The 14,166-nt window shown below is 29.9% G+C and overlaps 3 protein-coding genes across 3 annotated transcripts; 1 reads left to right on the top strand and 2 right to left on the bottom strand.

The window, feature by feature from the left end:
• The first annotated feature begins 2,536 nt into the window (after positions 1 to 2,536).
• On the top strand, positions 2,537 to 2,896 carry Tsp_01427 (cell division cycle-associated protein 3). Its single transcript, XM_003377176.1, has 2 exons — positions 2,537 to 2,723; positions 2,778 to 2,896. Exons 1-2 carry the CDS (start codon positions 2,537 to 2,539, stop codon positions 2,894 to 2,896), a joined length of 306 nt encoding a protein of 101 aa, XP_003377224.1.
• Positions 2,897 to 3,300: 404 nt separating this feature from the next.
• Positions 3,301 to 5,730, bottom strand: Tsp_01428 (short transient receptor potential channel 4). Its single transcript, XM_003377175.1, has 8 exons — positions 5,355 to 5,730; positions 4,991 to 5,199; positions 4,725 to 4,924; positions 4,462 to 4,657; positions 4,204 to 4,407; positions 3,973 to 4,047; positions 3,801 to 3,916; positions 3,301 to 3,715 (listed from the first exon to the last, which is right to left on the bottom strand). The coding sequence occupies exons 1-8, from the start codon at positions 5,728 to 5,730 to the stop codon at positions 3,301 to 3,303; spliced, it is 1,791 nt and encodes a 596-aa protein (XP_003377223.1).
• A 3,007-nt stretch (positions 5,731 to 8,737) lies between these two features.
• Tsp_01429 (short transient receptor potential channel 3) lies at positions 8,738 to 10,457 on the bottom strand. Its single transcript, XM_003377174.1, has 3 exons — positions 10,380 to 10,457; positions 9,435 to 10,325; positions 8,738 to 8,764 (listed from the first exon to the last, which is right to left on the bottom strand). Exons 1-3 carry the CDS (start codon positions 10,455 to 10,457, stop codon positions 8,738 to 8,740), a joined length of 996 nt encoding a protein of 331 aa, XP_003377222.1.
• Positions 10,458 to 14,166: the final 3,709 nt, after the last annotated feature.

The raw sequence follows: 14,166 nt of genomic DNA, 5'->3' as shown, positions 1-14,166 counted from the left end.
AACAAAATTTTAATGGCATTCAAGAAATAAATTCATGCATCATCATTGATACTTGGCAAATGGAATTTTTGAATATCATTTTGCATGCATCAAAATTGAAATATCAGATGAACATCCAAATGTTCTTCACTTATTAGTGATATGAAGAAATTATTCAATTTTTAAAATTTCCATTTAAAATAAAGATGGAAATATATGTATAGAAAAAATATGTTTTGTAAAAACGATTAAAAAATGAAATAATAAATGAATGATATATAATTTTATGTCAAAGTTGTACATTTAAAATTTTCATAATAACATAATATATAGAGTATAGAATATATATTTTTTTTCTCATAAAATTGCTTTTGGGATATTAGTTTGGAAAATTTGAAATTTGTTTGCTGTTCAATTGAATAAGCAAAGCACATCCAACTGAAATAACTGTAGCTGAAATGATAATTCCACGCTTCCATGATAAAATAGACAAAAAATTTGAAAATGAATTTTGCAAAACAAATAAATTAATTAAAAAAAAAGTTTTTTCCCAAGAATTTTTTCCCACTGAAATTTTGTCAAATTTCCTTGTCGACAGTTGTAACAAGCATGACCGCATTTTATGACGATGAATAAACGGGAAAACCTTAGCCAAAGAATGTGCAAAAATAAGTCAACAAACATTTTCGTCAGCATTTCAGCATGATTATAGAGCAAAAGATGAAATTATTATTATTTCAATAATGTTGGCTTTGCCAAGCTTTTGCAAATATTCTATACTTGAAATGATCATTCTGTTATTGTTTTCAAAATTTCCCTTATTCATAAATTGCATTCAAATTGCAAGACAAAATCTTGCAAAAAAAATTATGAGAAAATTAAAATTTTTTTAAGATTTGTTATATTTTTAAATAATATTTACAAACAATCCAATTTTCAAGTCAATTTAAATTTTATACGGATAACTGAAATAAAGATAATTTATTAGACATAAGTTATGAAAAAAATGCAATTAATGCTGTATTCGTATTCATTAAAATGTAAAAATATTTCATCAACTTATGACAAACAGGTCACGGATGACACATCGTCGTGAAGGCTAAACAGAAAATGTGATCTAAATTAACAATAGTAAAGTTTTGTCCAAAGTTGCACGGCAGCAGAAAGTTATAATAAAATTTAGAAATTGATAAATATGTAAAACTATTCATTATTAATCTTATTTCAGAACAAATTATGACAAACTATTGGCGAAATTTCTAATCAAAATTATCTGATTTAAAATAAAATTTATTCATAATAAATTCCATAAAACATATCAACATGCGCACAGTTTAAATAGCGCAATAATTAAAATTAAATATTATTCTTTGAAGTTACTGATTAATGAAATCCATTCATTGGCATCAGAATAATTATGTCGACTTCTGATGTGTATTTAGTTAAAATATGATAATCAATTTTCTCTTTATTTGTTCCTTTACTTGTAAATTTTATATTTAAAATGCATTGATAAATTTATTATTTTATTTTTCAATAGCATATTAATTTCATTTCATTTCATTTTACATTTTCTCATGTCCATTTATAATTTTTATCATCAACAAGTAGTTCAAAGAAAATTAAGTATTGCAAATTTCAAATATTACAGTATACTGCTCACAAACCTGCAATTGCGTTTACAACTTAAAACGCCGAACGTGACAGGTATTGTCTTACTTTTTATACTATATTTACATGGAAAATTTTTATGAATTTAATGTAGCTTTTTTTATTTTATTAAATTACAATTTGAGAACGCTGCAATTCTTCGCAGTTGTTCAAGAAACTTGCATCGGATGACCAGAATTTATTCAAAATGTATGTTTTCCAATGAGTAATTCTTCACGTTCTTTGCATTATAAAATTTTTAGTTGTCCACAATGTAGCGTAATATTTTACCAAGTTATGTAACAGTATAATTTTTTAGTTCATAAGGAAAAGTAGATGAGAGCAAAATTTTGACTTTACTAAAATATTGCTCATTTCATAGTCTTGATGGCAGAATTAACGTCTCCTATGTGAAGTGTCTCACTTTTTTTGTCTTTTGCAACTTGTGCTCTCCTTCTAGCAGTTGTATTTAAACGATAGCTAAAATACATCATAGCTTGTAAAACATTTGAAGCAAAACTTTGAAATAGAAATTATACATTTTTAAAAATAGGTTTGGTTTTACTGAGGAACTTAAGAAGTTATAGACATATTTGCTCTGTTTTTCAATAAAAATAGAAAATATAGGTAATTTTAACAGTACGTTGCTATTGATGTTTTATTGCTGATTTTTAATTAAATGTGTGCAATATATTTGAATATAACTGAAATTGTATGTTCTTTGATTAAAAAATTTTAATTTTCATCTAAAATATTATTCAATTATTAAAAGTTTTTTTCTCAAAATTCATTTTATTTATATTTGCTTTTGGTGTAGAGTTTAATGTTATTTTGTTATATTGCTAAAAACTTAGAGTTTGAATTGAAATTTTTGTTTCTACTACATAATTTTATTTGAACTAGCAAAATGGGTGCAATTTTAACCAAATACTGGAAATTGTTGGACGAATGTCCTGACAAGTCATTGACACCGGATAAATTGAAGTCAGATTCGATTGCTCGTCTGCTTGAAAATGACCCACGTTCGCCAAGCACTGGAATTGTTCGAACTCCGATCGAGGTGAATCAGACTCCACAGGAAGATGCTGACGAAAGTTCCACCTCTTTGAAAACATGCGAATCCACGTCAACTACACCAATTTTTTCAGCACGAAAATTCAAAACTGAAAAGCTCCATCGACGACTCATTGAAAGCAAATTGTTTAAAAAGAAAAACATGGATACCAGTTTTCAAAAAAATTCCATTGTCGAATCTGAGTTTACTTAATTTCCAATTTTATTACTGTAGCTTGTTTTCAAATTGCTTATTGTTTAACTTTTTACATTTTAAATTGTTGAAATGAAATGACATTTTATTTTACCATATTTTAATATAAATACTAGAGTTAAGTTGTATTTATGTAATTATTTCAAATAAAACAAAGATCAATATACGGTTGTTGTTGTTGGTAAGTTTGCTTTTCTTCATACGATGAAATACAAATTCAGTTTTATTTGTATCGACTGTAAATGGAATTTTTCGAAGAACATTTTCAAAAAATGAAAATTTTTTTTAAAGGCATCCACTTATGATTTAGCACATCGAAGTATGAATTGGTTGGTGAATTTTCATTTCACTGGCAATTTTCATTAGCTGTACCGTTCCAAGCAAGCACGAATGAACAAGCACTGCTAAACTGATGGTGTCGGTTGTTGTTCTTGGTCATTTTTTGTTTCCAACGTTTTGAACGCGGCAACCAGCCATTCTTGCATTTTTGCTTCCATATGCTTGCAAACATTTTCTGCAATGCTGGTTTTCAGATCTTCCACAGCGCGACGATCCGGCGACCGTCCCAACCGCAAGTGATGACGGATTCTCGTCTCGTCAGTTGTGGGATTTTCTGCCGAATCATTTTCCGGTACCGCTACCCTCAACGGGAGATTTGTATTCGCACGTTCTATACCATTGCGACCACGTTCTTGGGCAGTTCGAGGTTGATAGACACGATCAGCACTGGAAAGGGTTCTCAAAATTTCTCTTTTTATGCCATCAAAATTGCTTGACGTTCTTGCCAATTCTTTGCGTCGTTCTTCTCTCAGTTCATATCTGGAACATTTAAATATATAAATGATGAATAAAACAAATTGGAAAATTCATCTCAAAATCAACAACAGAAGTAATAATAATGTACCTCAGACTGGATATGTCTTGCTTGATTTCCAACAGTTCGTCTTCGTTGATGCCTTCCATTTGGGATTTCTTTTTTGTCTGGTGAATGTAGCGCGATACCAACCGTTGCATTATTGTCTGCAATTAAAATCTAAGCTACAAAAAATGGATGTCAATGATTTAAATTTTCAAACTTCATAAGTCAGCTTTGGTTCTGGCATTTCGCTAGCTTCTTCCACTTCTCGCATACGCTGCAAATAGCGTGGCCGCTAAGGAAATAAATTCACCAATAAATAAATAAAATTTTGCTTAATTTTATCACTATTCAAATATTATTTCAATTGTCTTTTACAAATCAGATTTTGACAACTTTGCATTTGGATGGATTAATGCACTTGAAATGGATGAATTAATAAGACAGTTACCTTAATTGTTGGCCTGCGTTTTGCTTTCGGCCACTCCGACTTTCCAAGACTCCATTTAAAAACGCAGTATGATTTTCGAAGAAAATTTAAACCTGTTTTAGGAGTAATGATAATGTTGAATGGTGCAGTCAGAGTTGAGCCTTCGTCAAAGAAGCCCATCCAAAGCTGCGTTCTGTGGAATTTCCATTCCAGATCAGCATGATCCTACGTGCAAAAGAAAATATTAATTTTAGCTAAATTTGAAAAATCAGCTTTTACATTAATTCGCTGAAACGAGTGGCTCATCATTGCAATCAACATGTTCAAAAGTACAATAATGGAAGTGACATGGTATGCGATGTAAAGTGCGCGTCCGGTCCATTGAGTAATTTCGTGCCTTTCACCTACATCTGTACTTTTTGTATTTGTAATGCTGAACAACGACCAAATTAACGTTATATAAGAATCAGCCATTCTAAACAAATAATAAAATGACAAATTTTATGTGGTTACATCCATGTATCCAATAAGTAGCTACATACGATGTAAATGTGGATATGCTTTCCAAGCAAACATGATCGGTTTGTTCACACATTTTCGCTAATGGACTATAATACCAATACAGTTGAACTAAACCAATTGCAAAGGAAGAGAGTATAAGAAAGAACAAGAAGAAAAATTTGGCAATGTCTATTAGCATGCACCCTAATGAGATTTGCAACGGTCCAAGATATGGATTCATCTGAAACAAGTATATGATTCTTGCGAAACTGAACACGTTGGCTACAGCGAATAAGCTTTCTGAAACCAGCACTGGTTCGTCTGATTTCCAATAAGTTCGCACAAGAGTTTCCGGTCCAAAATTTCCATTTCGCACCATGTAATAAGCTACAGTTCTCAACGCAAACGTGGCCAAATACAATGATAACATGATAAAGTCGAGCCAATTCCACCACTGATGGATGTACTTTTTGTACCCTTCATCCCAAAGTTGTTTCACCTCAGACCATGTCATTCCTAGTGCAACAGATGAAAATTATATTATATATTATTTAAAGTAATATTAAACAAATATTCGTTTATTGTATTTTAATTAATTGCATAAATTTAACTTTTATTTTTAATAAGGTTATCAAGATTTTAACATCGAGTAAATTAAAAAAAAAGAATACCAATGACCCAAGTGACAATCAGCGTTTCAATGATGGACAATGGCGGACCTCGTTCAGCGGCTCTTGAATCCAACGAATCTCCTTTCACGTGTCTGTACGATTCAAAAGTGGCAAATGTGAGAAAAAAGAGGAAGAAACCAAACGAAGTAGAATAGTAGAGGAATTTCATAAACGGAGCACGGACAACTTGGCCGAGACGACTTTTTGGAAGAATAATGTAACTCAGAGATAGCAACGGCCATGCCAGGATCAACATCAAGCATAAAAATGCATTCATAATTAAGCCGCTTTGTCTGCGACCAGGGAAACCCTCGTACCATATAGATGTCAGCAATTGCTGACAATGTGGATGAGCTACAAACTGAAAAAGTTTCATTTATTTCAATAATATAAATTTTACTTGTATATATTATATAAAATTTACATGTTTATAAATTAAAATTTGTTAAATTCATTACTTTTTATCACAAATTTCATCTGTATTAAAAAAGAATATATATATATATATGCATTTTTGTTTTAATTAAAAAACTTTTAATTCAGATTAAATTTTGCTTTCATTTTCTGTTAATATTTCAATATTTGTTAGATGGAGAATTATTTGAATTTGAATGCATTATAATAAATAAGAAATCTATATGATTGCAAAATTGAACTCTTCGTTTGCAGGGATGAATATGGTCTGATTTCTGAGCACATTATTACTTGTCTGAAGGTCTGTGGTTAGTCCTAGAGCAAGCAGAATCGATTGGCAACTGATATCCAATCGTTGCTCTCAGATGACCCTTTGGCAAAAGTATTCAGAAGAGAGCTAAAATTGTTGATCCACACTTTAAATATTGTTCCGAAAGATTACAAACGACACAGCTTGCTCCTTATAAGCGTTTCAGAAGCTCCTGCAGAGCAAACAAATGTCATCTTTAAAAGGACGATTAGCAAATACTACAAAGCTTAATCAATGCCGAGAATAAATCAATTCACATGCATATTGCTTCTTGGCCAGTATAAATTCTGGCTGAGAGATGAATTTACCATGCAAAATTATGATTACTTATGTTGCAGTTTTATAATTTCAAATATAAAGTTCATCAAATAAGTTAACATACTGATAATATCAAACTTAATATTCCATTCCCGCTAGTCCTGCTTCAGTAGTTATTATTTTGTGCATTAAATACTCTTTTGCAGAATTTACGGCCATTTTTGACAATTCCATTTCACTCGCATAAATGCTAACTTTTTAAATCAAATAAAATCCAATAATTACAATATGAAAAGTCTGACGTGAAAATATTTTTTGAAAAATGTTGCAAATAAATAAACAAATAATCCTGTGTCAAAAACTGTTGCTCAGTAGCAACAGCCGTTGAACAATTTTAATATTTCTGATTCAAAGTATAGAAATAAAGATAAACCACCCGAAAATATACATTTCATTTTGTATATTTGTGAAATAATTATTGAAACATTTGATTAAATATTTCAACATTAAAATTTGTTTTTTTGTTCAACAAATGTTGCTCATTGCTGCTGATAATGTTTTGCAAAAATTATGACATACAACAAGAAAATCAAATTCGCAGCAAATTAATTACATCCTCCGCAAATGGGATATCCTTTGAAATTGCTCAGCGGCGACGTCAGTAAAACGCCAGTTGCTTGATGAAAAAGCCAAAACATGGGCAAACAGACGAAAATAAAAAGCAACAGCTGCTTGTTGTTAAAAACAACAACGTCTTAAAATCATATAGTTTTCTTAACTGCTGATTTTGCATCTTAAGATATTTCACTTTGAAAATTTACCACTTTAAGCAATTTATTTATCAAAAGATGAAAATGAACGCTTTTGTCTGTTTGAATTTAAAAGGACAATTGAAATATATGCATCATCATACATGCATGATCAGCTATGCAATGAAGATGAATATCCTGTGTCACTATGACAATATTTTTTATAAGGAGCAAGAGAACTGCAAGATCATATTAGGTTCATTTAATTGAATCTGATAATTTATCATAACAGCTGTTGTTATTTTTAATAATTTCATGCTAAAAATAATTGTATTTTAATTTAAAAATGCATGGTTACTATAAGTATAGATATATATTACAGATTATGAAAAAATTTTTCTTTTATTTTAAAGCTATCACTTCTGTTGAAAGCAAAAGTGTGAAGAATCTAACCTTTTACAGTTTAAAGAGAAAAATATTATTCAGTTTTAAAATGGATTGAAGAATCGCATGAGAATTATGATTCTGATGCTTCAGGAAACAGAAGCATTGATTACACAAGAGTAATTAACTGTATGTATCAAATTTGACAGACGTTTAACTGCAATTAGAATTAAACTCATTTAATAGTGTATAGTAAATATCGAAGAAAATATATTACATATTTCATTTAAATTTTTATTTTTATAAAAAAAAATTTATTTACAATAACATGAAATTGAAAATATATTCATCGATTGATCATTACAATATCAGTGATTGATTAAATTTTCAAAAGCAAAATTTCAATATAAGAAGTGCATTTGATTTTCAAATATAAAGTTAGCCTTCACGACACATGTATTCCTTTTTTGAAGTGACTGAAAACACGAGGAACTGAGAAGTAAAATAATAAATTGATTTTCTTGAGAAAAGAAAAAAACGAATTATAAAACCTCTTGGCTTATGTAAATTCAATTGTGCTATGCTTTTTATTGCACTATAAATCAGGCTGATTGAATAGTCCCTTGTCGTTTATTTACAAAAACTGCCACAGCTTGCTGAAAAGATGATCTTTTGAGATTTGGAAACTTTTCACAAAATAAACAATTTAAGCAGAAACATTTCCTTTTTTCACTTTAATATAACACAAATCATCTTTCTTTATGAAAATTATATTTATGAATTTTTTGATTTGTAAAGAAATAAATAAATTTAATGTCAAAGTACATCACATTATCGCCATAGTTTCATAGTTTTTCTATTAAAAATATAAATTGCATATTTCGAGTAAACACTAGGTAAACTAGTAAACATTATTCCAGTTATAGTTTTATAGCAGTGTTGTCAAATTCAAATTCAAATTCAAATGAGCATACGGTTGAAGAAATGGCTGATTTCAGTTCAGTTTGCGAAGCAACAAAAGCATTTTATACAAATGAGTACTATTCAAGAGAATTATGCCATTTCCTGCTGCGTTCATCTCTTGATCGATTTCGGTTGAATAGATTCTTAAAATCAAGGCTTTTCAAACGCTGCCTACACCACAGGGTAATAAAAGAAGTGCTATCATTTACAGAAAATCATAACATGTACCCCTGATGACAGATTTTATTAGGAAACGGAACTAAAACTGTCATTTGAAAGTTCATATTATAACGTGCTGTTGCATTTCAAAATTTCAGTTCAGCATTTGTAAACTGAAAAATTATCAATAATTGCACTTGCTTTATGCAATTTATGAGAAAAACTTTCCAATAATAAAAGCTTACAATGATTCTGCCATGATCAATTTAACATTTTCTATTGTACATCTGCAATTTTTGAAAAAGAAAAACATTGCTTGTAAAACTTTATTTACACGATGCTTTCTTTACATACAGAGAGCACAAAGCTGATAAATATTACAATTTCTACAACTTACGGAAATAACTGGAACATTTGTAACTAATCTATGATTACTAATTAGTAATTGAAGGGATTTTTTAAATTTTAAGTTATTATTTTCTAATAATCGTTTTAAAAAATAATTTTTATAACTATAATGGCTTTAAGTGAATTGTTTTAGTTGAAAAGTTTTGATCTATAGATCAAAATAAAGTAATGTATTAAATTTATTTTAAACAGTTTTAAATTTTACAAGCAGTTATTCAAAATTATGCTTCACAAATGCAAAAGGAGTGAGTGAATCAAATTTATGCTAATTTACTGCAGAAGATTCGTTTCGAAGAAGAGTTGATAAACCGCAATATCCGTTATAGTATAAAATATTTAATGTTTCTTCAGTTGAAACCGTTAAATTTAATATAAAATTTATACTATAGAAGAAAATATGGACAGGCAAAAGAATGAAATAAAAACAAATCTTACTTGCTTGATTTCATATTTGAGGGCCAGTCGAAGACGTGCCAAGCTTAGTTTAGATGACCAAATGTCAATTGGATCATCCGATACATCTTTGTTTAAAACGGCAATCACTTCTTCACTACTTCTGCACTGGCTGAGAAGGTCGCATGCAAATTTTTTACATTGCTCGCTCAGTTCCCAGTAAAGTTCTTTGAATTCGCATTCTTGGTAGGAAAGTTTCTGCAATTCCCAGCTTAATTTGAACGCGGTCAGTACAGGATCTGACGAGGTGAAGCTGATCCATGCGGGGCTAGCCAATGCGCGATAAGTATTAATGCGACGCAAGGAATGCTGTAGACTGTCGTTGAGACGATCTTCGTAACAACTTCGACAAGAACAGCTCAACGAATGTGGTCGCTTGATCACTGCACCACGACTAAGCAACAATTGCAATATTTCAAACTGATTCAAATGGGCAGCTAGGATAATTGGCGAGATGTCGGATGCATATTCGAAATTTTCATCGTTTTCCACCACAAGTCGCCTACTCCAACCGTCACCAAGAGTGTCGGCAGTAATCGTGTGGTGGTTGATGATCATCTCGACCATTTTGAAAACGCCTTCTCGAATTGCATACAACAATGCGTTGCAAACTTTGACACCAGGCTGTTTGAGAAGCAGTTCGACAATTTCCACATTTTCGTTGTCGACGGATATTTCTAAAGCTGTTCGCCCAAGCAGATCAGTGCAGTTGATATCCACCGGATCGTTCGGATCTAGAAGCGTTTCCACGGTCGCTTTGTCGCCTTTGTAAGCCGCTTCTAGAAAAAGACGCTCTTTTTGTTTCAGCATTGTGTCCACATCGCTGCTAGACCGATTTTCTTCTCGACCAGTAGTCGGTATTTTCCATTTTACCTGAAATTCATCGAATGTCGCTGTATAAAAGTTCCCATTGAAATTATCATTTACTGCATTATTTCCAGATGGCAAAGCTGATTGCGCAATAAAGGTCCATTGTCGGCCAATTTTGTGTTTCACCGGCCGCATATTTCAGACCCGAATGAATAATCTGCTATATTTTTGTTCCCCAACAACAAACAACAAGCGCGGCTGAAGCAGTGAACCGAGGTGACCAAATGGAACAACACACCAACCCGCTTCTAACCGCTCTCACGCAGAGTGAACATCGATCTTTTTTGCCTCTCCAAATGACGCTGATGAGCTAGATGGCGCTAGGAGCTTGTTCAGCTAACCAGCTTTGAAATGTTTCCTTTTACGAACGCGTAAAGCTCAATATTAATGAACATGCCCTTGTTGGGATATACCTCAGTATGGTGTTTGGTGCTATTCAATTAAGCCATCAGAAAATGAAAGGCAACTTTACCACACTCTGTGTGTGCATGAAATCTGTGTACCGGACCGGATATCATCGAAGCATTCACTACTTCTTAAAGTTCAATCACGTACGAAGAAGCTGAGAAGGTAAAACTCGACCAGCTATATTGTGTTCAACAAAACGGAAAGCTCCACTAAGCAATGCAATGCTACGCTGAGCATTATTGAACAGTTCGACTTTGATGAACCACATGAAATTTAAATTATTAAACAAGAAAGTGTAGAAAATTATTCAAAATTTTATTGCATTTTATTCGCACAACTCTTATTTGTCAGCTTCTTATTTATTTGCATTAACTGACATCCTATTTTCTAAAATTTCGGGATTTGCCTTCCAAGCAAGCAAAGGTAAACAAAATGTTCCTTATTTGTGAATTATTAACTTATTAACAGAGTAAACAACATTTCAAACTTTTTTCATGTTATTCAGAAACCTTTAATAAACGTTAACATTTTATTTAAATTATTACGAAATTTCCAGAGAACATCTTTCATATGTTTATGCTTTCAAAACTTGTGATAATTTTTATTGTTGCACCACTGTTTTTACAAATTAATTTCAATCGCTGTTTTTCATTTGGAAAGCACAAGTGCAAAGTAAATATGTGACCAAATGTAAAATTTATTAATATACAAAAAAGAAGAGATTCTGGTGACTTTGAAAAAAAGTTTATTAGTTTTCAGTTTTAATGGAATGCTTTGTAGAAACTTGCGCCATTCGCTGCATTATGAATCATTTATTTATCTTGTACATGAAGTGCATGATCAAATGCCGATGAATTAAAATTTCCATTTTTTTAATAAAAAACGACATCTTTAAATTATTTTTAAAGAATTCAGTTTTTCAACAGTGCCTGGTTAACTTGGTTAATTCTTAGTTCATTAACTTCCTCTTAATAATGTTTGATAGTTTTTATAATTTAAAAAATGTAACAGTTAGTTTTATTACATTGACTATATGATAATTAACTGTTATATTAATGAAGTCATAATCATTGAAACCGTTTTAAAATAAATTTATACTTTCAGTGTGCAGTTTTAAGTAAAAATCCATGATTAATATATAACAAAAATGCTAACAAACTACAAGTAGAAAAACCAAATTTATTTGCTCAAGTCAAGTCAAGCTCAAATTTATGATGCTATCTAATTGCCATCTATTTTGTAATTTTCTTTTATTGTTGTTTGTTAAAATTTAATATGCTGCAAAGAAGTGATTATAGTAACTTTTGTATTTTACATGAAAACAAAAAAATTGCATCTTACTGTTTTTAGACAGCTACCAAAAACCACTTTTTAAATCAAAAATTTTCAAAATTGAAAACTGTACAACAACGAACAGTTTCAAAAAATAAATTGCCGTTTTGATTTATTAATTTATTTTTGATTGATTCATTTTACTTCTTTATTTGATATGTTTTTTAAGTAAATTTATTAGAAATTTCTGACAAAAGTTTATAAATGAATTTATCAATAGGTAATTTATTTTCAAAGTTGTATTCTCAACAGGCATGAATTTATTTGATGTTGAGTTGTGAACTTTCCGCTTGAAACATTTCAAATAATAAATTATGATAAGGCAATCTGTTTATTGTTTATTATCGAGTAAAATTTTGAAATTTAGAGGGTACTAATGTTTCAAAATAAGGAAGAAACCCCATTCTCCTACAGTGATTATTATCACGTTTTTTTTTAAATTAAAATCGGCTTAATAAACAATCATAGGGATCTTACTTCTATCGCTTTGAACTTGCTTAAGCGCATCGCCGGGCAGAACAATATCAGAATAAGCAACTGAGCTCCTCATTGAAATAATTCCACGTTATCTACGTTGTCTTAAAACAAAATTAACAAAATTTGTTCACCTAATGGTGCTGAAAAAAAGTTGCATTTATATTTAAAGCAAGCGCCTTTCTTTTGTTCTATGAAGCAACAATGCCTATTTTAACTGCCAAATGGCATATTTTTAAAGTTTAATTGCTCAAAGGATAGAGTTAGCTTTGGCAACAGAAAAAAAGAATTTATATATTTCTTAAAAGATTTTATGAAAAAGAAAAAACTGTAAAAAATTGAATTTACACGTCTGATTATTAAACACAATAAATATTTGCTTTTTTAACAAGATATATCAGCTTATCAGGTGAAAAAATATTTGCAGAAAAAGTATCGTACTTAATTATTTATAACACATTACGATACATTTTACTGCAAAGTGCTATGATTGTTTCATTTGTTAATTACTCGTTTTGAGAATTAAATGGTTTTCTCTTCACGCATATGCAATTAAAATTCTGGAAATTTTTCATTCCTTTAATATTTAAATTATTAAATTTAATTACAGAATTTTATAATTCTTACATTTAACTAATAATAGGTAAAAAATTAGAAGCACATTATGATAAAAAATAATAGCAATGATATAATTTTACTCGATAATAAACAATAAACAGATTGCCTTATCATAATTTATTATTTGAAATGTTTCAAGCGGAAAGTTCACAACTCAACATCAAATAAATTCATGCCTGTTGAGAATACAACTTTGAAAATAAATTACCTATTGATAAATTCATTTGAATTTCATAAATGAACAGTATATATAAACAGATGTAAAAAGGTTTACATCTTGTAAAATATGTTCAGGAAAATTTCCGCGATTGAATATTTTACTTCTATAAATTGGAAGGAGTTCACATTTAAAAATGAACAGCCGGTTAAATATCTTGCCAAACAATCACTCTAAGGCAAAGCATATTTTGCGACCAACAGCAGCTGCACAAAATTATTACCAAAAGCGAAACTTCAAATACACAACTTCAAGTAATTGCTAAGTACTATTACATGTTAATAATAAATTACTATTAATTTAAACTTACATAGCACAACTTGTATTTCATATACAGCTTACATATCTTTGTTACTTTTATTTACACCATTCCTTCAATTTTCAGCTTTTTATTCCATCTTTCTTTTATCATAATATCAATATTATTTTAAATGTAAATTCCTTTTGATTTTGTAAATTTTTAAATTTTGTGAGTATTTTGTAAATAATTTTCATTTGTATATGCATTTTTCCCTGTTGTACATAAAACAGAACGCTGTTTTTGTTCATTATTTCATTGCTAAGCAAAATCAGATCATATGATATTTCTATTTGAAGATTTGAAGATTTTGAAGTTGAATTTTTCAATCGCAATTATATTTCAATTATTAAATTAGAGTAGGTAATCATATTCATTTTCTTAAATAATGGAATAATGAAAGCTTGAATTTTCAGTTATGAAATTTATTTCTATGGACACATCACCTTACATATATATATATATATATATATATATATATATATATATATATATAT

The sequence above is a fragment of the Trichinella spiralis genome (assembly GCF_000181795.1).
Source record: "Trichinella spiralis strain ISS 195 chromosome Unknown Scfld4, whole genome shotgun sequence".
Taxonomy (NCBI): domain Eukaryota; kingdom Metazoa; phylum Nematoda; class Enoplea; order Trichinellida; family Trichinellidae; genus Trichinella; species Trichinella spiralis.
This window is presented reverse-complemented; position numbering and strand designations above follow the sequence as displayed.

Bases quoted from the DNA above. Each gene is read 5' to 3' on its own strand.
- Tsp_01427 (XM_003377176.1), top strand. From the start codon at position 2,537: ATGGGTGCAATTTTAACCAAATACTGGAAATTGTTGGACGAATGTCCT. The intron at 2,724-2,777 runs GTTCCACCTCTT...CAATTTTTTCAG, and splicing joins ACAGGAAGATGCTGACGAAA to CACGAAAATTCAAAACTGAA.
- Tsp_01428 (XM_003377175.1), bottom strand. From the start codon at position 5,730: ATGAAACTTTTTCAGTTTGTAGCTCATCCACATTGTCAGCAATTGCTG. The intron at 4,925-4,990 runs GTTTCAGAAAGC...TACTTGTTTCAG, and splicing joins AATCAGACGAACCAGTGCTG to ATGAATCCATATCTTGGACC. The intron at 3,917-3,972 runs GTTTGAAAATTT...TTTTAATTGCAG, and splicing joins AACCAAAGCTGACTTATGAA to ACAATAATGCAACGGTTGGT.
- Tsp_01429 (XM_003377174.1), bottom strand. From the start codon at position 10,457: ATGCGGCCGGTGAAACACAAAATTGGCCGACAATGGACCTTTATTGCG. The intron at 10,326-10,379 runs GTAAATGATAAT...GATGAATTTCAG, and splicing joins TGCCATCTGGAAATAATGCA to GTAAAATGGAAAATACCGAC. The intron at 8,765-9,434 runs GTAAGATTTGTT...ATAATTTTTCAG, and splicing joins TCAAATATGAAATCAAGCAA to TTTACAAATGCTGAACTGAA.